The 22,893-nt window shown below is 37.4% G+C and overlaps 3 protein-coding genes across 3 annotated transcripts; 2 read left to right on the top strand and 1 right to left on the bottom strand.

Moving 5' to 3' along the window:
- Positions 1-2,473: 2,473 nt before the first annotated feature.
- Positions 2,474-10,012, top strand: pif1 (PIF1 5'-to-3' DNA helicase homolog (S. cerevisiae)). The gene is made up of 13 exons (XM_077219350.1): positions 2,474-2,568; positions 2,799-3,364; positions 3,875-4,004; positions 4,136-4,261; positions 4,567-4,720; positions 5,143-5,257; positions 6,222-6,328; positions 6,584-6,723; positions 7,044-7,150; positions 7,233-7,320; positions 7,875-8,020; positions 9,296-9,487; positions 9,754-10,012. The coding sequence occupies exons 2-13, from the start codon at positions 2,804-2,806 to the stop codon at positions 9,805-9,807; spliced, it is 1,920 nt and encodes a 639-aa protein (XP_077075465.1). The 5' UTR covers positions 2,474-2,568; positions 2,799-2,803; the 3' UTR covers positions 9,808-10,012.
- A 2,615-nt stretch (positions 10,013-12,627) lies between these two features.
- On the bottom strand, positions 12,628-14,511 carry LOC143728415 (cytochrome b-c1 complex subunit 6, mitochondrial-like). The gene is made up of 4 exons (XM_077219357.1): positions 14,374-14,511; positions 13,963-14,031; positions 12,880-13,041; positions 12,628-12,800 (listed from the first exon to the last, which is right to left on the bottom strand). The coding sequence occupies exons 1-4, from the start codon at positions 14,425-14,427 to the stop codon at positions 12,768-12,770; spliced, it is 318 nt and encodes a 105-aa protein (XP_077075472.1). The 5' UTR covers positions 14,428-14,511; the 3' UTR covers positions 12,628-12,767.
- Positions 14,512-14,798: 287 nt separating this feature from the next.
- Positions 14,799-21,392, top strand: nsun4 (NOP2/Sun RNA methyltransferase 4). The gene is made up of 6 exons (XM_077220531.1): positions 14,799-14,947; positions 15,029-15,402; positions 15,480-15,634; positions 15,735-15,895; positions 19,981-20,105; positions 20,679-21,392. Exons 1-6 carry the CDS (start codon positions 14,855-14,857, stop codon positions 20,953-20,955), a joined length of 1,185 nt encoding a protein of 394 aa, XP_077076646.1. The 5' UTR covers positions 14,799-14,854; the 3' UTR covers positions 20,956-21,392.
- The last annotated feature ends 1,501 nt before the right edge of the window (positions 21,393-22,893 follow it).

Raw genomic sequence — 22,893 nt, 5'->3', positions numbered from 1 at the left:
TGCTTTCTGACCCCAAGACTCAACTAATCTCTCAACTAATTCTCCATCTGTGATCCTCAGAGAGTCTTTCTCAAACCCTCCTCCTCACCGTGCATTACACAATAGACACATGTCCACTTTCGGGCAGATTTGTAACATCTTTAGTTTATTGGAACTTCATAATTATTGCCAATTGTCAATTCTTTGGCTATTTTCTTACAGCCACTTTCTATTTTATAATGCTCAACAATCTTTTGCTGCATGCACATCAGAACTGTATTCTTTAGAATTTGGCCTTTGTGTTTCCTCACATTTATACTCCTGTGTAACAGGAAGGCTTAGCTGGACAGTTTCATGTTCCTAGTCTGGTGTGCTAAAAAAAGAAAAGAAAATATACTTAAGAGATATTTTACTCATAAGAATTTCTAGGGGTGTCAATAATTGTTGTGGCCAACATGCATTTGAGAAAAGCATTTATTTTTGATAATGTGATTTAGAATTTAGATTTTTTTTTGAATGAAAGATCAAAAGGATAAACAATGCAGATTTATTTTCACAGCCACCTTTGCTCATATTTACCAAGGGTGCCAACATAAGTGGAAGGCACTGTACCCTATCTGGCAGTTCCGCTTTTATTCCAATGGACATTTATGAGGGGAAATTTGTGCTTGGCAAAGATCTCTTTGCATGTGAATGTTTAGTGAAGCAGGTCTGTTTGCTTGGAAGGAGTGGCAAACTAGATTAGATATGAATTCCTAATGCGATTGCTAATTAATCCAGACTTTGTGAAGTTTCACTCATAACCCTATTTGCATATCACAAATAATGCATGCAATTGAAATGATCATTATCCTTGATTGTATTTATGATTATTGTTCTTACCCCACTACATCTTCAATGGGCTGAAGGCAGTTCTTACTGTTAGCCTGCATTCTGTACCGCCCACTTCTCCCGAGTGTCATAACTCAGCCAGCTGTCGTTTTGCCAATGAATGTAAATCAAAGAAAAGCTTGCATGTACTGAACGGGGCCTAATGATGCGGGACAGTGACCCATTCCTGGAAATTTCTCTCTCAGCTGACGTAAAAGAGCATGTCTTGTTTACGGAAATAAACCAACCCATGACTGATATTTTATACTGGAAAATGTAATTAACGACCTCTAAATAAAAAGACATTTGTTTTACTGTCAGTAGTAAGTAAACCATGGCCTGTGTGAAAATGACCTCAGCAATATTAGCCTAATTGTAAATCACTGGTTTATTGATTAATAATAATAACAATAGGCTATATGGATCTTGCTAAGTGCTGTTTCTGCATGGATGTAGCCTACCTAGGGCATATTTATTTATTTATTTATTTATTTATTTATGTAGGTGATGTTGGTAGCCAGAATGCATACCTTTCTTTTTATTTATATTGTTTTAAGAGGTATATAGGCTACAGCAAAATAAAATAATGAAATATAATGTTTAATTTGTTCATTTTCTCGATTGCTAACACACTAATTCATGAAACAATTCACAATTTTCTCACAACTAACAGTCTCAGAACTACAACTTGTAGGCTACACACCTCAAATTGTCACATCAAAATCAAATATTTTGGTCAAAGACATATTCTCTTTTGTCAGAATAAAACTTTGGCTTCAAATGAAACACAAAACCTACAAATACACAGATTACATTCCTGCCTAGAGAACACTACTACTAAAAAGTATTATTGGGATTCAGGAATACGTTTGCAGCTCAGCAGTGTCTAATGCAGTACAGTATACAACATGAAACTACAGTGAAAAATAAATAAATTAATTCGGCATTCTTTGCACCTTCAGCCAAATTTCATAACAGTAGAGTTTTTTGATCTTCTGACAGTGGTCCTGTTTATTATCTTTAGATTCTGATCGGTGTGTCATCAGGTAGGCTACTTAATGTTGACTCATGGATAAATGTGCTATTTGACATTGAATATATATATTCACATTGTGACACTTGAGTTAATTAGACTATATTATGTGTTTGTGTTTTATGAATGACAACTTGGTTAAACCTGTTAAAAATTAGGGCATTTTTTTTTTAATTATTAAGAAAATTTAAATGTGTTTTCCACATTTTGAGAAATGTGTCTTTGTTTTGAGAACTGAATGAAAAACAGTTATTTGATCAATGGAGAATTGCCATTTTATGACCTTTTTCCATTTTACTTTTACTAAAATTGTGACTTCAAAAATGATCATTTGAATAAATTAAATCCAACCGATTTGCAATGGTTTTTGTATTTGCAATTTATGACGCCTAGAACGCAGACGCTCCAGTCCATAAAATGCACAAAAGAAAGATGACGTAATGAAAACCAACGCCGTTTCATTGGTGAAGCGCCTGCTTGTAGGCGGACCCGCTCTTACGCTTAGGAAGCGCAATCGTTGATTGGATATTTGTTTAAATGCCTCCGCTTTGATTGGTCAGTAGTTCGTCACAATCGACCAATCTTTGTAGAGCGGAACTATTTGAAAATCGTGCGTGAGCAGCAACATATAAATGAACAGCTGGTGGTGCGGTGGTGACTTGCTGTTTAAACAGCTCATAAGAAAGGTGAGTTAGTCCTCTCTCTCTATTAAGTAAAATAATAACAAGACATAAACACGTATTTTTAAGCTAAATTTGCCATTTCACTTAAGATTAATATTTTTTGCATATTCTTTATGTACAAATAAAAATGTATTACCCAAGCACTCGCTGAAGACTCATCGGTATTAGTATATGAGTAAAGTGATAAGCTACTTGATCACGTGCTTTAAGTGGCTCTTATATGTTCTTTCTAGGTAAAATGTTGGGACACATCGATCCCGCTGAGCTTCAGTGCACCGTGGCAGTGGAGCGCTTGAATCCTGCAGGTCAAGCCATCAAACGGCAGCTCATGCGCAAAGCCACCGTCACATTAGGGCGCAACGAGTTTCAGGAGATGGTCCTGCGTGTCCACGATGGCAAAGCTCCTCAGAACTTCATGCTGCGCGATTTCCAGCTCTTTACGCGCTTTGCAAAGGATGGTAAATGTACTGTTAAATTCATCCCGGAGAGCACACAGGTTCTAGTCTCTGATTGTCCAACGGATCGTTTGAAGGTGTTCCTCAAGACGCTCAGCATCAAACATCAAGCATCCCAAAGCAACAAGCCTATGAGTGGTAGGGCTAAACTACGAGCCGGCCTTCCTAGAGCCTTTGAGACCGTCAGTCCTCTCCAGCTGAAAGATATACAGAAAGCAAACGAGCTGAGAAGTAAAGTGAACACCCCAATTCAACCCAAAGGTCCTTCAGAGAAACCTGTCAATAAGGTCTTGGGTGAAAGGAAACAAGTGAAAAGACCCAGACCTGATTGTGACACTACTCCGGTATGTTCATCCTTTTGTGTTATATAGGCTACGTTTCTATAATACATTGTACATTTTCCTTGAAAACATTAATAACCACAACTATTTCTATTTACTTTGTGTTGGTTTTGATGCACCATTACTCGAATTAAGTGGGTAGTTGAAAAGAAAATGTCCTATTCTCTTTAAAAGGATGATTTTATCTTTCCCCACCTCCAAGGTCTTGAGCTGTTCCAATGCATTTAACAATTAAACACTTAAAATAACTTTGGCCAGTACATTTCAGTTAATGGATATTCCTATATTAAGCTGATAAATATGCATTGAGTTTATTGATGTGAACTATTTTAGTAACCACAATCATACAATTTCAATCATGTCTCTCATTTTTATGAATTGATGTTTATTTCTGAGATTCAACATTTTTGGAAAGTTGAGCATCTTTTACCTACCATTTTCTGAAAAAGACTGAACAATGCTTGCTTTCAATACAAATAATGTATTTAGCAGGATTATGGACTTCCCTTTTAGGTTAAGGCGCTTCACCCCAATAAGAAGCCTGTCTTGGTTCTGCCCGTGGCACAAAAGCTAAGCAAAGAACAAACTGCAGTTCTCAATGCAGTCTTGAGTGGCAAGAATGTGTTTTTCACAGGCAGTGCAGGTAATGAACTGCACCGATTATTTATGCATTTATTTATTTTATTATTAGCCACATATGAATATAATCTAGTTTCTTATAGAGGTTATTTTTTCATAGTGTTTCAAACACTACTGTCCATGGCTTTATTTTAGGTACAGGGAAGTCCTTCTTGCTCAAAAGGATTGTAGGCTCTCTGCCTCCAAAAAGCACTTATGCAACCGCGAGTACCGGCGTCGCAGCCTGTCACATAGGAGGGACCACACTGCACAGTTTTGCAGGTTAGAAAATTTCAAGTTCAAATGATTTCACTCATGTCTCTGAAAAGCGACTGCCACCGAATGCAAACATGCTACATGCATTCATTAGGAAATCTCCTCGTATATAATTGATGATGGCAAAGGTTTTATGAAATGGCAGTATCCCTTCACCCCAAACCAAACAATAATCATAGGTGAGAGATTTATTTCAGTATGTACACAGCATAGGGTCACTTTTCTGAAGTGTCTTATGATCAACACATTTCTCAAATCTATAAACGGAGTTGTGCTGTTGTGGGCAAGTCATTTTTGTCTCTTGTTATCAGGTATTGGGTCTGGCTCTGCTCCACTTGAACAGTGTCTTGAGCTCGCTCAGCGTCCTGGGGTTCTGCAGCACTGGACCTCCTGCAAACACCTCATTATTGATGAAATCTCAATGGTGGAGGCCCAGTTCTTTGACAAACTAGAAGCCATAGCCAGGTGAGCCACACGGAGGGAACTTAAGACAAAAATAAAAATGAGTCTGTTAATGATACCGGTTTATTTCAGCGCATTTAATTTTCCACATGGATAAAATTCAATTTACCATTATCAATTAATGTGGTGATAAGGGTTTTTGTTGTTGTTTTTGGTTTAGCAATTTCGTTTAATGTGATTGGTAGCATCTGAATTTGTCACTATGGATTTTCTTCTAATGAATGTCAGATGGCAAATTAATTTTTGAATGTGATTTGGATCAGACATTGAATAGAAATTAATCCAAATCATCAATTCTCCCAGTCCAAGTCTAGTAAGTTTGAAAATTCTCATCTGTTCCGAAGGAAAGGGACAACACTAAATATTTCAATATTAGGCCAGAGTTGCCTTATTAGACAAGTTTCATCTGTATATTATTTTTCTAGGTCCATCAGAAGATCAACTGAGCCATTTGGAGGGATACAGCTGATTGTGTGCGGAGACTTTCTTCAACTTCCACCTGTAACAAAAGGAAAGGACAAAGCTTACTTTTGTTTCCAGGTACTACCCTCATTTAGACATAGTTCATGCTTTTTCCACTTCAGCCTTGATCTGACTTTGTATTAAAGGGTTCGTTCACCCCAAAATGAGAATTCTGGAATTGTTTACTCGTCTTCATGACATTCCAAACTGATTAGACTTTCATTCATCTTCAAAACCCAAATGAAGATATTTTTAGTGAAAACTTAGGTTTCTGTCCCGCGGTTGAAAGTCCATTCCCTTAACTTTAATGCTTCAAAAAGTTTATAACTTAATATGACTATATATTTTTAATAAATAATACAATTTAATTTTAAATATTTATTTATATATATATATATATATATATATATATATATATATAGTGAAACAGTTAGATAAGCTGCGTTATAGCTTCAGCTGCAAGGTTTCTCTGAATAGAGCAGATTTATATGTACAGCTGGCTAATGAGAGGTCTGTAATTGGGTCTGGATAAGTGTTTGAACTGGTTTTGAGTGACACAACTGGGGTTGCTCGTGGATCTGGTGAGCGCATTTGAAGAGCAGCTTTTGTTTGAAAGCGTGTGTAAAGTCCTTATATATATAGAGATGTTTGGGTGTGTTTTATGCAAATGAGTAACCTATCATGCAGCTGCTCATTTAGAATACTCCAAATTCACTAACATTACAACGAGATTAAGAACAAATTCATGTGCGTATGCATGCGTTGTGATTTAGGCAGAGATTTTGTTCTGTGCGTGCAAATACGAAATCCACACAATTACTAATGTGACCCACTGTTTGAAAATGGATGAAAAAGTGAGTAAATCATGACGATTTTCATTTGTGGATCTATCCCTTTAAGAGTACATTTGTAATGTCTTGAAATTTAACAAGAGGGAGAAAGTTGATTCTAATTTCTATGTGTATAATTGTTTTGGTGTTAGCTTCTGGATATCCACTGCAAGTTTCTGAAAAATAAGCAACACAATGTATTTTGCCTGCAGTCGAGAAGCTGGCGGAAGTGTATCCACATGAACATGGAGCTGACGGAGGTGCGCAGACAAACAGACAAGGCCTTCATTTCTCTCCTCCAGGCTGTGAGAGTGGGCAGGTACTGGGCTCTCACCACGGCCACCGTTCAGTACAGTGACTCACTGGCTCTGGGTGTTTTTGGGATGCAATCCCTGTGGTTCATGGTCAGTTTTTTCCATGACCTTAAGTGGATCTCGTAGGTGTGATTTTGAAAATGTTTATACGTCTTGTAGTGGGGAACTTTCATGCTTCATCTTGTAATCAGTGAAGTTGTGAATTGACTGAGTTTGTCAGCACACTGATCCTATTGTAACAATGGCTCTCCATGCTGTAGAGTCTCAGAGGAAGTTACCACACAGCTGCTGAGAAGTGCCAATCACTGCATCGAGAGGGATGGTATCCTAGCAACCAGGCTGTGCACACACAAGGATGATGTGGAGCTCACCAATGAGAATAAACTCCAACAGTTACCAGGTTGGTCACACTGAAACCTAATTTTAAACTGGAGATGTGTGAAATTTGACGTGGTTTGCTAGTCGCATCAGGTGGTGGGTGTTCTGGTATCGCTGTCAATTCTATGGCATGGATGGGTTTGAATGAGATCACCAGAAACTGAAATAGTTTCTAGAAATCCACCATCTGATTCATGAGTGACATAAGGCACTAGAAACCATGTAGGACATGCTGTATAGCAGTAACTTTTTTTTAAAATGTTTCAACACAAACTAAGATGAGGGAAATCCAGAGATGCGGTATTTTACACATTTCTAAGTCTCTTAAGTGTTTACTTGCAGGGGCCGTGCGAGTATTCGAAGCTGTGGATAGTGACCCTATGCTGGTTCAGACCATTGATGCCCAGAGTCCGGTGAGTCGGCTGTTACAGCTGAAAGTGGGCGCTCAGGTTGGTGTTTCATCTCCATCTGGCTAACATGTGCTCTTGGTTTTTAAATGTCAAATGTTTCAAGAACCTTTTTAATGTTCAGGTCATGCTTACTAAAAACCTGGATGTCCAGAGGGGTCTAGTGAATGGAGCCAGAGGAGTAGTGGTTGACTTTCAGCCAGGTAACCAAGGTACGGCTGACTGCGAAACAGTGGCAGGCACTTCCAAAACGCGTTGTATCTTACCTTCTCTGTCACAAGTGTGTTTTTATGAAAATGCCATCAGCAAATGAATGGTTAAATCTCACAAAGAATGTCTATTGTAGTTCAACCCAATTAGAGGGAGAAATAAGCAATTATGTTTTGTGAGAAGGAATTGAAAGCCTTTTTTTAGGACCATTTAAGATTAATTCATTAAATCATGCTGTTGGGACATAATCACCTGTTAGACGAAATTACTGCAGATAATTCGTTATTTTTAGTTTCTTTTAGTACCACAGAAGTTACACTCTAAGTAGATTTTTATATTTTTTAATTACTCATTGCTGTAATAAAATTAGGGGGATGGTCAATTTAAAATGTTCATAATTTTTTTTTCCCCGACATGTTCTTGACTGGCTTTGAGATTTACCCAAATATCATTCATTAATTGCTGTACGTGGCTGGTTCTAGAACAACATATTTCAGAAGATTTGATGGCCAGTGAGATCCCACATCCCATCATTCGTGAATACCCTCTCCCACAGGTCTCCCTCGGGTGCGATTCCTCTGCGGAGCTGTTGAGGTAATGAAGAGAGAGCGTTGGATTTTTAAAGCGTCCGGGGGGCTGTACCTGAGCCGTCAGCAGCTGCCACTCAAACTGGCCTGGGCCATTTCAATCCACAAGAGTCAGGTGAGCTCTACTATGAAGCACCATCAAGACTCATTATGCACAGTGAGTCAAACCTGCATCAGCTGAATGCATGGAATGAAATCTAATTTTACAAGATTGTGCTGTTGATCTCCTACTGTTCTGGGCCCTAGAGGAAATCATCATGTGATTTTCACTGAAAGTCCCATTAAAATAAAATGACTTTGCTCAGTAACAATGTTTCTGTGCATCTGTGAACAGATGCTCAGGACTGTGGTTCTGGCTTCTGTATTGACTCATTAACTAGTCACCATGTTTACCCATTATTTCTGACCTTTTCTGTGCCTTCTGCACTGATGAACTGTCAAAGTTGTTGCAAAGAGTGTCAGTTATTAAGCTCATTGGGGATCTGGCAAATGTTTTAGAAATGTTGCGTGTGGCACGTCCCAATGCACAGTGGGGGGACTGAGAAAAATGGCATATTAAGTCAATTCCTCACTATAAACATGTGGGCCTAAATCTCACCAGTGTAATTGGGTAATTATTTCAAAAAGAGCTTAAAGAACTGCAAGACGCTACAATACATTTGAGACACTTCTGGCTTTTCTTAAAATCATAAAACGGTTAGTCCAATTGCCATGCAAGTCCCAAAACACAGACTCGGGCTACGTTCACACTTTCAGTCCAAATCTGATTCTTTGTGTATCCGATTAGATTCTGATCTAGAGTTGACTTCACATTGTGTGTCGCAACTGTTCAGATCCGATTTGTGTGTCCATGCCGCTCAACACATCCTTGTTTCTGGAGCAGATTTCATATAACAGTGTCTGGCGTTTTACGTTTTATGTGGCGTCAGAAAGTGACACAAACCACGTAAAGTCCGATCTGAGCGGTCAGACTGAATGATTTCCAGAAATGCTATTTGAATAGGATTTCAAACCACTTATGATTGTAGCTCGAAACAGATTTGTAAAAATTGCATTTATCGCAACGTTTTTCCTGTTTCAGTGGGATATGCACAAATCTGATTTGGACTGACCGTCTAAACAGCCGTAGTAGTGCAATAATACTGATGTAATGAGGTCACAGGTGTATGTGTAATGTAAATTTACAACAGCTTTGAACACTGCTCAACCAATCAGGATCAAGGATGGGTACTGTTTAATAAATGTTCTGCTGTTAGTAAATGAATGGTTTATATCTTAGAGTTTCAGTCAAGACCACTTTTACAGTACATCAATTTAATATATAAATTAATTAAATAGTTTTTAGTTTTTTATTGGAAACCTTTTACATAAATTTGATTGGTGTGTTTAGGGCATGACTTTGGATTGCGTGGAGATCTCTTTGGCGCGTGTGTTTGAGAGCGGCCAGGCTTATGTTGCTCTGTCACGGGCTCGCAGTCTGGAAGGCCTGCGTGTGATGGACTTTGATCCTCGAGTGGTGCAGGCCAATCAGGACGTGCTAATCTTCTATAAGAGACTGAGGAAAGAGAGGCTCCTCATGCAGGTCAGTCCATTTTAGACAATCACTCTGTTCCTCTGACAAATACCCTTTTCTGTATTCTACCAGACCGGAGCGATTTAAAACATTGAATCTAAATGATCTTAGATTGTCTTATAAAAGGCCCCCAGGAACCTCAAATTTACTGGAGGATTTTACATTAGTTGTCAATCATTTCAGAATTCAAATTGCCCAATTTCAATTTTCAACAAGATCATTGATTTAGTAAGTTTATTATAGGTCTCTGATTCTATTTTTTTTTCTTCCCCCAGTCCTCAATGAATGACTTTGTTGGACAGAGCAATAAGGAGAATTACCCTTGGTGAGGAAGTAACCGGAAGCTCTAGTTTTCATATGCACTGTGTGCATGGATGCATCAGGAACATGAATTAATTTAATTCAGTTAGTGTTTTTCTTATTGGATAAATTATGCTGCTTTTCAAGTGAAGATTTATTTTTATAATTCCTGTTTAAACCCGGTTTTATTTTGACCATGTTTTTCTTTTAATAAAATTATTTTATGGTTTTATATATATGAATTGGGTTATGAAAGTCTCAGGTTTACATGCTTTTCATCAGAGCAAATTGTTATCAGTGCCTAAGCAGGGTTTTGCTTGTGGCAATGGTTGTAAAAAAACTAAAAGACATTTTTTATATTTATGATTGGATTTAGTAATGTTAGTTGAATATTCTTACTCATTGAGGTTTGCTGTAGTGGCTAACATCCTGTAACTGTTTACATTACAGGGGAAAGAGTAATAATTTTATTTTAAAAGGGACAATGCACATTAATTAACATGAGCACTTGGACTGTATGGCTAAAACCAGCACATTTACACGAGTCTCATTTTCATCTGTAGTCCCTGGCAGGTTGATAGTAAATAAGTACATAAAAAATTAAAAGTCATTCGAAACGCATTCTAGCAATCATATCCATTACCAGAGCATATAAACACAATTACTTTAAATATAAGGACACAGAAACAAGCCACTATTCCTAATTATGAAGACTTGTTTTATCCAATAACCACTGTTTTATAAATAATTCCAGGTATGTGCTTCTGTGGTATTTTACTATCCCCTCTAATAGATGAGTTATGATTTTGTCTAAAACTCATTAAGCAGAGGTTTGGCCATATCATACAACTTTTATACATAATTTAATAATGTTCCCAGTTTAAAATATATTTAGTTAAAATTTTACAGTGATATACATTTGACTTATCCAATATTTTCAAAGCCTGCAGACTATAGCCTAGTCTTTCTATAGATTATAATGTAGTCCCACCTGTCTGTCCAGCTGGTGAGGAAGTATGTGAGAAGATCATGGCATTCATGTATAACTTTGAGGCCTCAGAAGTTAAATTATTCCTAGTGTACGTACAATTTACCAGATTCAATTTAATCTTATTCGCTTATTATTATTGTTGTTTTTATGTAACTTGTGAATCTTTTATGCTTGCTTAAATATTTATACTCCTGCACTACTGATAATCTTCTTCCTTCCTGCTGCTATCACATCTGGATCTGGATGTCTGTTTGCAGACTTTAAAAAACATACATACGATTTTAATAACATTTAAGATGTAAAAATGTTTTTTTAACCAATTAGAGATATTGACCATTGCAGCTGAAAAGCTTGATTTTTAATTTTAGCATGCAATTTATAACCAAATCATCAGCGTACATCTGACAATTAACAGTAGATGGACAAACATCAGGTAGATCATTGATATACAAACTGAATAACGAAGGACCAAATATTTAACCTTAAGGTACACCAACTGGATTGAGTATTTGTGAAGTTTTAGTCTACCAGAACACACGGTTTTATATCAGTAAAGAAATTTAGTGAGAAATGTAAAACTTATTAATTAACCTCTTGATTTACTGTCAAATGCTGCCTTTAAAATCCAGTTAGACAGCCCCCACCACACCTCCTTTGTCCAATTTATATTTTCTAAAAGAAAACCATTTTCAGTTTCTGTGATATGATTCTTTCAAAACCCAAATTGCATCCATGTTTCTGCGATTTAGATCCTGCTGTTAGGATACTAAATGGTCTCTAACTACAGCCATGTGATCACCTGGTTTGAACAGTGGTGTAATTATTGCAGTTTTCCAAGAACTTACAAACACTAAATTTAATCGACCAAATAGCAATTTTAAAATGAGAATAAGTGCCTCTTTATTGGTTTAAAAAAATACTGGATCTAGCCCATATATATATATATAATTTGCTTTTGAACAGTTAAGAGAAGAAATAATCATATTTACTTTAGAATTGGTCACTTCTCTAGAATTTAAAATGGGAGCTTTAGCTTTATGGGTGAAACTAAATCATTTGAACCGGAAACATTCTGAATCAAAGATTTTGTAAAATCTATAAAATAATTATCAAATCCTTCTGGCTACATGGACCATTAGTCATATTCCCCCTCTATTATGTAATGTTACATTTTCCAGTTAATTTTTTTATATTCTGCCATATTTCTTTGGTATTTCCTCTAGCTTCATAGAAAGGTGAAAGCTAATTTTTTTATAAAGGCAATCTAAGCTCCTTTACAACCTTATTTCTTAATGTGGTAAATAAACGTCAGTCATTTTCCATCCTAGACCTGAGAGCTAACTTAAGAGCATGCATATTTCCCCCTTGTAGTTTTAATCTCATTAAATCTGTATAAAAGCAGGTGAAAGTGAGTTTCAGTTAGATGCTTAGTCATGTTTCTCCTGTGGAAATCCTGAGGCTTTTATATACTAAATTATTTGTTAAACTCATTATCCATTGAAAAATGTGCAATAATAATCCAGTTGCTAGATAAAATGAAAAATCTACTTTCATGGGCTTTTCTTGCTTGCAATGCCGCTGTAACAAAATCCAAACAAGAAAATTAATCTAAGTTAATTAGATATATTAAAAACAAAATGAGTCTATGATTTTAACCGACAGCGAGAAAGGAAACTGGCCAAAAATGTAATGTCTACTGCCACCATGTGGGACTGTGTAATTGCAATACGATCTAGAGAAATGGTACGTATAGTTTTGATGTGACTCCTGGAAAGCAGAAAATACGCAAGTTACATTTGTGGTCACATGTAGAAACAAAAGAACCAACTAATATGTAAATGTATAGCAAAGACATGTGCACGCAAGTCTACACACATTTATTTACATTCAACACAACTACAAGTTTTGAAATTTGTTTCTACTTGTTCTGTACTTTTAAATGCACATCTACAGCTGAGATACTCCACTGGAACGAAAGGATAGTGTCTCAGAGGGGCCTCATTTAACCGAACTGAAGAGCTTTTGTGCAACCTGGAAGACAATGAAAAAATTACAGCAATGTTTTGAAGAACAGTGTTTGAGCACCTAGTAGGGGCTGAGAGTGACTTACGCAGTGGTCCCGTGCATGTAGAAAGTCAAACAGCTCCTCTGTGCAGTCCTCTTCAGTGTGTGACCGTGAGCCAACTCGAGTTTCACAAGCTTCTAGTCTTTCTTGTGCATGCATGCAATGTGCTTTCTGCTGACATTTCTGTCTTATTGTTTCTAGGGGGTCCTGCAGGGGGCCAGAAACCGCTTAATCTATTTGACAAACACTTCTTCAGCAATGATGCTTTTATTTGTTTAGTCTTAAAGTACTTTACTAAACTAAAAAGACCAACTTAAATTTGCCTAAAACTGGGCTGGCATTTCTATTTCCCACCATGCTTTGCCATGGCACTCGAAGGGGAGAGTAAATGCTAAAATTAAGTGTTACATAATGTTTTTTTTTTGTGCAAGATATATGTTAAGTGAGAGATTTAGTGGTGTTTAAAACTTTGTTATACTAATTTAGAAGAGTTTCTGATGTTTTTTTAGGGGTTACCATCATTAACGTTACATCACGAGTGGAGCATGAACTTGGTTTGAGCACAATTGTATATGAAATGATATATATTGTTGGACTCTTATAATAATTTCTATGCTAATGTTATTCAAGCATCACCAATTAGCATTTGCTGAATTAGATAGCTATATCTAGTTGTTAAATTTTCACTACTACTATTTAAATTGAGATAAACTTATCTAAGTTAAATGTATGAATCAACTTACTCAATTTTCAAGTTAGGACTAGGAGCAAAGTTTAAGTAAGCAGAACTGGCAGATTTCAATATTTAATTAATTAAATTAATTAAACTTAATTTTTAATTGCTCCTTGTCCTAACTTGGAAATTGAGATAACATTATAATTTAAGTTAAATGTCAAGTTAGGACTAGCAGCAATTAACCTGAGTACAAATTGAAATCTGCCAGTTCTGTTTACTTAAACTTTGAATGTCTTAACTTAATTTTGATGTTACTGATTACCTCAAATTTTATTTTTTGCCCAATTATTCAGGTTAACAATGTGTGTGTGTATGTAGCCTATATATCTTACTGTTTAAGATGAAAAGGAATTTAATAAGGATCTCATTTATGTAATACTGTAGTAACATACCACCATCTCTTCTTCCTCCTCATCAGCACCATCTTCTCCCGCGTCTTCCTCCTCTATTGGTGTTTGTTCCTTTACAAATAAATTAGGGACAAGAGCCACAAAAATGTTGTGATACTATACTACATAACGTGTGTGTGAGGGATGAACAATGTTGTGGACCTAAGTGATATCATAATTGTTGTTTTATAGTCATTTTAATGTTGCACTGTAAACGTCATAAATGAAATACATTATAATACTATATTAAACGTATGATTGTAGGCCAGGCTTGAAATATCAGAATATCTTTGTCAGGACAGCTGACATGTTAGAATCGACTTGCCTGTAGTTATACAATGACGTGCAAGTTGCATAACTTCACAAATGCACTTTCTTTAAACTAAAGTAAAACTCTAAAATGAGTGGCCGTACCCCCTCCGCCTCGCCAGGCGCTCCATGTTTGATCGTATCCCTTTCTAAATCCATACTTGTATGCTTTGAATTCACACTTAGATGCAATGACGCAGCAAAGCTCAACCGCTAAACGTGAAGTATGAGCTGTATATGTGTGAATATCATAGGGATGCGATTTTAAGAATTCTACTATGGTAAAGGCGTGGCTTATGAATAGTAATTCGGAACGCTATTGGATTGTTCCTATTAACGTCAAAATGAGTTTATGAGTTCAGCCTTCGCGATAGTAGGCTCTCACGAAAGAAATTTCTGGAAAGTTCTAATGTTATTAGCACTTTATCGATTATGTATTTTGTATTATATTTCTGGATAAATAAAATAAAAACAAAATGTCTTTTGTTTAATAAATTCACAATTCATACTTTTGCGCGAAAATCACAAAAGCAAGATAGGAACCAATGAGGACCAAAGCGGCGGACGCTTTTGATGATACACAAACATGGCAGCGTACATATGCACGAGATTTTGTATAAAACAATTCAAAGACTCGATTACATTTATTCAGCGACGGTATCGAGTTAAAACAAAATGGGTGAGTAATGAGTTTGCAGTTTTTTTCTAAATAAAAACAATGTGGCAAATTCATATTTTATTTTTTTCTATATTCCATTAGGCAGCAACAAGGCCCAAGTTTCCATCTACTGAACTTGCTCTGCACAACTTTGACACAACGTACAGTATGCAGTTTAAGGACCTGTGGCCCTCTATTCGAGTCGCCATGCTATGTGAACAAAAGTATGGAGCACTGATAAACAGTTTCTCTTCAGAACCTCACATAATCACAGAATTAGAAGCTCAGGGTTGTAAAGATTTCATCAGCATTGGCTGTTCCAGTAATGAGGTACATCAACGTTCACAGGAGGACTCCACAACCTCACACAGGGATTCAACAGAGCTGGAACCTGCTGCTCTTCAACACAATATAAGTCTTGATATCAAATGTCTTGTTTTTCCACAAGGAGACACATCTAGATTTAAGCCTGCAAGGTAAAAAAAACTGGAAAAAAATCAGTTATTCTATCTTGTCCAAAGTTATGTTTAATATATCTGTTTTATTAACTTAGACCTGACAGCAGTGGTATATTGGGATATTACCTTCTGGATGCTGCTTCGGTGCTGCCTGTACTAGCGCTGGATGTCCAGCCTGGACACACAGTAATGGATCTGTGTGCAGCTCCTGGAGGGAAGACCCTTGCTCTCCTACAGGCACATTCAGTCGGTATGTAAATGAATATCGCCAAAGCTTTCTAATGGAAGAGATGTAGGTCTTCATATATATGATATGACATAGTAGACCTGTTTTTTTTCCACCGTTTCAGATTATCTATGGGCGAATGACTTATCAGTTTCCCGCACAACCCGATTACGCAGGACTCTTCGGAGCTACGTGCCTAAAGAGTTACTGGATGAAAACAAAATCCACATCACGTCCACTGATGGTCGGCAGTTAGGCCTGACAGAGGAGAATCGCTTTGACAGAGTTAGTAATACTAACAAAATGTCTGGAGAAGAAGGATTGTACTGTAGTACTGTAATACAGTACAATTCAATAGAGGTGCTTCTTCTCCAGACATTTTGCCTCATGTTAACTTAGTATAAGGCAAAATGTCCGGAGAAGAAGCAGATGTATTATAAAGTTAAAGCAGAATGCCATGTTGGGGTCAGTATGATTTTTATTTTAAAGAAAGCAATGCTTTTATTCCGCAAGAATGCATTACATAGATCCACAATCACATTTATAAAGTTAAAATATTTCAAATAAATGCTGTTCTTCTGAACTTCTATTTGTCAAATAATCCTTAAAGAATTCACAGTATCCCGGTTTTCACAAAAATATTAAGCAGCACAACTGTTTTCAACATTGATGATAAAAATCAGAAATGTTTCTTGAACCAGACTGATCTCATCAAATGGCGTATGTATGACATGCCAATTCGTATTTCCATTTTTGGCGTGCTATCAACACGCATAATCGATTTTCAGCGTTTTTATCAACGCCGTTGACTTAACGTTACATTACTGTATATATATATATATATATATGACCTACCCCAACCCCGTCTCTAAACCTACCCGTCACTGGGGTTACTACCATTTATGAGTCTTCCCCTACCATCCTAGGAAAAAAAAGATAGCTCCCCAGATGTAGATATACATTTTGCTTCGTTTCACTCGGACATTTAACGGCGTACACATACACGCGGAAGATGACGGTTCGTTTCGGCGTGGACATAACACGCGGATAGCTCAAAATGCGTATAGATAACACGCCACTTGACTTGAAAGTGGCGTGTATGTTTACGCAAAGTCATGATGTCATGTTGCTTGAACAGCAAATCAGAATATTAGAATGATTTCTGATGGATCATGCGACACTGAAGACTGGAGTACTGATACTGAAACTTCAGCTTTACATCACAGGAATAAATTAGTAGTAGTAGTAACCCCAGTGGCGGTTCTACATTGAATTACACCCTGGGCGAATTACACCCCACCCCCCCACCCCCCACAAACAGTCATATTTTATCATAACAACATACGTTAAAGAGAAAATTATATTTCTCAATTGCACAAATCCTTCATTACATCAAACATTCCCAAAAGACAATGGACACAATTCTGCACAAACTATGACAGTGTAAGTTATCAGAACTTAAATATAATCTATATACATTAATGTGCCAAAAATATATACAATCAGATATATAAAAAAATTAACAAGATTTAACAACTTTAACAAGTTTTTAACAATTTAACAACAATAATATAAAACATTAAGAATAATATACAAATAAAATATAGAATAAATATTCTAGCACAAATACTTTATCACACAAATGTGAAAACACACTAAAGAGAATCTAATTATTACACTATTGCACTATTGCAGAACATTGGCTGTCATCATGAGGCCATTAAAACTGTGTCATGAATATTTTTTTTGACCTCAACTACAGAGGTACAAATTGAATTTGTCATTAAAATGTCATTGTACCGCTGTAGTTGAGGTCAAGAAAAGTATACATGACTTGAAACTACCTACAGATTTGAAAATTCCGTTGGCTAATTACAGGGCCTAACGTTAACCCATCTGATGGAAATAAATAATAACTGGACTTGTAACAGTTTTGTTGCAAAGCACAATATTATGGTGAAATTAGATCTCGTGTTTGTTGACTTAAAACCTAATTGTTGTATAAGCATAACAAGCATCATAGCAAAAAGGCTAAGAAACGTAAGAGACGAGTTACCCACAATTAACATTAGCTCTTCATTCATGACAACATGGATACTGTAATCATATCACAGAGAGAACAGTTGCATACCTTTATCTTTTGCTCATTTCTCCTCTTCTTCTTTTCTTTTTTTTCTAAATTGTGCACCTGATGGCTTTGACCTTTTCCTGTCCATCTCTGTTTATTTGGCACTCAACAATCAACAGATTTCCCATCCCCCGCCCCCCAACACTGTCACTCACGTCACGGCCAGAAGTCAAGACTAAACCAATTCACCTTGGTGAGGTGACCCACATAATCGTTTTGTATTACTTATTTTTATTAGCCATTTCACACAATTCAGAAAAACAAAAATTTGCAGGAACTATAGGCCTGTATTTATAATATTATGAATGAAATGTGCGTTATTTTGGAAGAAAGTCGAGGTGGTGTGACAGACTTTAGCCCACTAATTCCATTAGAGTAGGCCTATTGCTGATATTGCCGCGCCGCCTCTGCGTGCGGTGTGTGAATGCTCTAATCTGTTAACATGGGTGCCGAAAAAAATACTCGCTGCTAACCCGTGCAGTGTGAAACCGGCGTCACACACGGCACCTTCTCAGCAAACAGGGGCGCTAATTCCCCTCACAGTGAAATGATAGATAATAGAAAACCTCTTTGCGGCGCAGAGGATTTTTTTTTTAACTGCTCGTGCCGCCCCCATTTGACATGAAAAAATGCCGCCCCGGGCGACTGCCCGGTTCGCCCGTGCCTAAAACCGCCACTGAGTAACCCTTTATTGTCACATAGTCACAAGTACCAGTGAAATTGGCCCTCAACCTGTCCATACAAACATACAATATGACAATGGGGTAGACAGGACAGGAAGACAGGGAATTGAGGAAAAATACAGCATGACATGAGGACAGGTGAGGAGAAAAAAAGGCAACCCCCAGGTTTTGCTCCTGTAAAAGGAGTACAGTGTTGAAACAGGAAAAAAACACCTCAGCAACATTAGAACATAATCAGTACATGAACATGTCTTGCAACAGGGGTGGGGAGTGGGGGATGGAGAACCCAGCACAGGCAAGCAGCCATCCGTCTGTCAGACTGGGGGTACGAAGCGGCGAGGGATGGGGTGTGGGGCGGATGCATATCTGTGTATGTATGAAGGTCATGTGTGTGTAGGCCTGGAGAGTCGCTAAGCCAGCACCATATAGTCCAGGTGCCTCAGTCCACAGGATTGTCATAGCGATACACAGTAAGTTGCCATGGAGACAACCTTGATCATGTCCCATACAGAGTCAACAATCACCAGGTGTCTGGGGAGTCGGGGAAGGAACACAAGAGCGGCTCACTGCAGTGCTCTTCCGGGAGAGTTGTTGTTCCAACATCAGCCTTGGCCAAGGCCAGTGCTGGTAGGGGGGTGCCGAAACAGATAAGATTGGAATCGTTTGGTCTTCAAGCGAGTTGCTGCATTCAATTTTCACAAGCTATTCTCCTGGTCCATTTTGGTCTCTGAAACAATCCATTTGCCTTTGCAAAGCTGTGAGCTTCTCCATGATGTTATCTGTATTGTGGTTCATAGACCCAGTCTGAGTGCTGACAGCTCTGCCCACCGCTTCAATCATGCTTTGGACAGCTGTCACCGTCTTCTTGATTCCTCGATAAACCAGGGCAATGCCTAATCCAATCAGCAGAAGACCTGTTATCATGGTGCCGAATAGGTAGATCTCTTCAACGTCCTCCAGGAAAAGAGCCGCCAGACACACGACCCGCCCCCTCTCCCAAGCGTCCATCGTGTAGCCAGCTGCGAACGTCCCGGCAGGGCAGGCAGGTTCCCCCGAACCCAAGCTTCTCGTCGAGAAGATGGTGTCAATTGCGTTGAGAGACCAGTTGATCAAATCCATAGTTTCTTAGTTTGGAGAGCAGCGAGAGTCTTTTAAAATTACATATTAAAATAGAAAACAGTTATTTTAAATTATAAAAATATTTCACAATATTTCGTTTTTACTGTATTTTTGATCAAATAAATGCAGTCTTGGGATCGGCAAGACTTTGTTTACAAAATAAGTCTATGCTCACCAAGCTTTTAGAACACCGTTGTACTTAAACAGCATCATATATGTATGCGTCTGTTACTTACTATTTTACATTGTTCTGTCCTTGTATGTCGTGTGATGTCACTGAAAACTCTCAAATATCGAACTTCTGCTTCCTAAACTCTGTGGTGTTCTGATTGAAGTATGTATCTCTGCCAAGCATATGGCAACAGCACAAATATTATTCCAGGCATATCTGGGCATTGTGCCTTATTTGTACCTTCCATTCATCTTCCATCTCCTCACAGGTGCTTGTAGATGTTCCCTGCACCACAGACAGACACTCTGCAATGGTGGAGGAGAACAATTTATTTAAGAGGTCCAGGACCAAAGAGAGACAGAAACTTCCACTCTTGCAAACACAGCTTCTTGTGTAAGTAACTTGTCTAAATGTGCAAACAATAGGATAGAAATTGATATATTTTTCAACAATATACACTACTGTTTAAAAGTTTGGGGTCAGTCATTTTTGTCTTTCTTTTGTGAAAGAAATGAATACTTTTATTCAGCAAGGATGTATCCAATTGATAAAAAGTGATAGTAAAGATTTATATTGGCATATTATCAGCATATATTAGAATGAGTTTAAAGGATCATGTGACGCTAAAGACTGGAGTAATAATGCTGAAAATTCAGCTTTACCATCACAGGAATAAATTATATTTTAAAGTATATTAAAATAAAATAAAAAACATTTTTACATTTACACTATGACTTTTCTGTATTTTGATCAAATAAATGCAGGCTTGATGAGTACAAGAAACGTCTTACAAAACATTAAAAATAGTAATGTTTCCAAACTTTTGAGACTGTATATATAAATATTGTTGCCTACCTTGACTTTTTAAAAATATTTCCTTGAATGTGTTTTAGGGTAATATATGTGGATGTTGCATAAAGACTGACTGAGAACTCGAATTAATCTGATATTTCTTTCTCCGTCCAGAGCTGGGATCCAGGCCGCTCGCCGAGGTGGACACATAGTGTACTCTACATGTTCCCTGTCCCAGCTGCAGAATGAGTGTGTGGTGCAACAGGCCGTAAGTCTCGCTCAGGAGGAGCTGGGAATCACAGTACAGGTTCAGGATCTCAGATGGTTCGCTCAACGCTTCTCTGACACTTTCCACTTTGCGCCACACTTAAGTGTCGGAGAGCTGGTTTTACCACACCTGTGTGCCAACTTTGGACCTATTTATATGTGTAAATTACAACGAATAAACTAGCTGGACATTAAGATATTAGCACAAATGACAGTGTCACACCAGTATTGCTGCAATAGTGCACCCTAGTGACCAGACATGGAACTTTCTCTGAATATAAGGCTCTAACTTGAAAAAAAAATGTATATAAGGCTCTAACTAATGTAACCCCACCTGGAAATATGTTACTGTTGTAAAGAAGATAATACTAAGAATCATGTCATTATTATGTTATTTGATTATCACATTTTTAAAGTTAAATCTGACATAATAATAGTTTTGTTTTTCCGAAAACAAATGGAAGGTTTACAAATAAATAGCAGTACAGAATCTATCCAGAGTAAAATTGAATATGTATCCTCTGAGTAGAACAGTGAAAAGCAGAATCCATTGTTCCTGCAATGACAAATCAACAACAACAACAAAAAATTAAATCAAGAATAGAGCAATGGTTTTGAAAACTGAGAATCCTGTTCATTTGTTATTCACGTGTCCTTAAGTTTGGCCAGTAGGGGGCGTCAACGAACCGTTATAGATTGCATGATTCAAAGAAGAAACAGTGCTGTCTTCCTGTCATGCAGATTTCCAAAACATGCTGGTCTTCATCATTTTACAATTATCTTAAATATATTTATGTTATACCTAAGAGAAAATCCCTAAACAACTGTGTGTGTGTGTGTGTGTGTGTGTGTGTATGTATATATATATATATATTTTTTTTTTCTTTTTTTTTTTTTTTTTTTTTTCTGAATTCTCTCAACTTATTATTCCTGTATTTCCAGCAAGTAATTCAGAGGAGTTTAAAGATAATGAAATGGTTTTCATGATGTAGGCCCTTAAGTGTGTTGTTCACAGGTCTGTTATACGGATGAGTAGGTCACATGTTGTTTTTAATTACCTTTTTTATTTTCAGGGAAAGTGTATTATTAAGATGATATATCTAGTCACAATTGCTTTCAGGTTTTACATTATTTTTGAATACTTTCAATCTTCATGTAGTCTCACAATTAATTAGAGGCCTGAATACGTAATAATAATTTTCGGTAACACTTTATTTTAGGGTCCAATTCCCTCTACGAACTAATTGCTTATTAGCATGCATATTACTAGGATATTGGCTGTTAATTATAAAGCACATATTAATGCCTTATTCTGCATGACCATATCCTACTTCCCTTAATCCTACCCAATACCTAAACTTAATACCAACCCAATACCAACTACCTTCCTAACTATTAATAAGCAGTAATTAGGAGTTTGAGGCAAAAGTCGTAGTTAATAGTTCGAATCTAAAGTGTGACCTTATTTTCTTTAAAACAGTCTCACATATCAGGACTCTACAGAATCTGCTTGAAATTTCGTATCAGCTGATCACAAACAATTAACGTGTATTATACACGGTCAACAATGGGTATTTTGATTGAGTGTTCAGTACTAGTGTTTGTAACATTGATTTTAGGGATAAAGAATGGGCAAGGACGAGGCTCTTATGAATGCTGCATGGACGGATGTGTCTGCAGCACTTCTACACCTAATGGCAGCGCTCCAAGTGTGTGTCGTTTAGATTTGGCATCAGAGGAGTGTTTTGTTTTCTGGTAGCGTATAAAAGGTTCAATTTTCCCCCAGTTGTCCATGAACCTTGCGTCTATTCTGGGCAATGTAGCATGAAAAGGTGTGGGCATTTTAGGAAGAGGGGCTGACGAGAGCCATCGACTCCCCGCTATCATTAAGCTGCTCGGAAACTGTTCCATCGGTGCCGGAGTCGAGATTGGCCGAGCAGTCGTTTACTCGCCGGCTTCTCGTTGAACATTAAGGACGCAAGAGGATACTAAAATGGGATGCTTTCCCCTCGTTTTCCCCTTCGCCTTTTATTCCACAGATGAGTGCAGATAATTTTCTGTGCGATTGTGAGTGATTACTGTATTACCGCGGTAATATAGGGTTATTTGGGAATGCAAAGAG

Source organism: Siphateles boraxobius, unplaced genomic scaffold, assembly GCF_051911475.1.
Source record: "Siphateles boraxobius isolate OS27281-9 unplaced genomic scaffold, OSU_SipBor_1 1, whole genome shotgun sequence".
NCBI classification, from domain to species: domain Eukaryota; kingdom Metazoa; phylum Chordata; class Actinopteri; order Cypriniformes; family Leuciscidae; genus Siphateles; species Siphateles boraxobius.
The sequence above is the reverse complement of the archived record's forward strand: the minus strand, read 5'-3'. Positions and strand labels throughout refer to the sequence as shown.

What these genes read in the sequence shown, in the direction of transcription:
- pif1 (XM_077219350.1), top strand. Translation starts at nt 2,804, where the DNA reads ATGTTGGGACACATCGATCCCGCTGAGCTTCAGTGCACCGTGGCAGTG. An exon ending in CTGATTGTGACACTACTCCG is followed by an intron (nt 3,365 to 3,874) that starts GTATGTTCATCC and finishes CTTCCCTTTTAG; the next exon opens with GTTAAGGCGCTTCACCCCAA. An exon ending in CACACTGCACAGTTTTGCAG is followed by an intron (nt 4,262 to 4,566) that starts GTTAGAAAATTT and finishes TCTTGTTATCAG; the next exon opens with GTATTGGGTCTGGCTCTGCT.
- LOC143728415 (XM_077219357.1), bottom strand. Translation starts at nt 14,427, where the DNA reads ATGGATTTAGAAAGGGATACGATCAAACATGGAGCGCCTGGCGAGGCG. An exon ending in CGCCTGGCGAGGCGGAGGGG is followed by an intron (nt 14,032 to 14,373) that starts GTACGGCCACTC and finishes TTATTTGTAAAG; the next exon opens with GAACAAACACCAATAGAGGA. An exon ending in TACATGCACGGGACCACTGC is followed by an intron (nt 12,801 to 12,879) that starts GTAAGTCACTCT and finishes ATTGTCTTCCAG; the next exon opens with GTTGCACAAAAGCTCTTCAG.
- nsun4 (XM_077220531.1), top strand. Translation starts at nt 14,855, where the DNA reads ATGGCAGCGTACATATGCACGAGATTTTGTATAAAACAATTCAAAGAC. An exon ending in TCTAGATTTAAGCCTGCAAG is followed by an intron (nt 15,403 to 15,479) that starts GTAAAAAAAACT and finishes TTATTAACTTAG; the next exon opens with ACCTGACAGCAGTGGTATAT. An exon ending in CCTACAGGCACATTCAGTCG is followed by an intron (nt 15,635 to 15,734) that starts GTATGTAAATGA and finishes CCACCGTTTCAG; the next exon opens with ATTATCTATGGGCGAATGAC.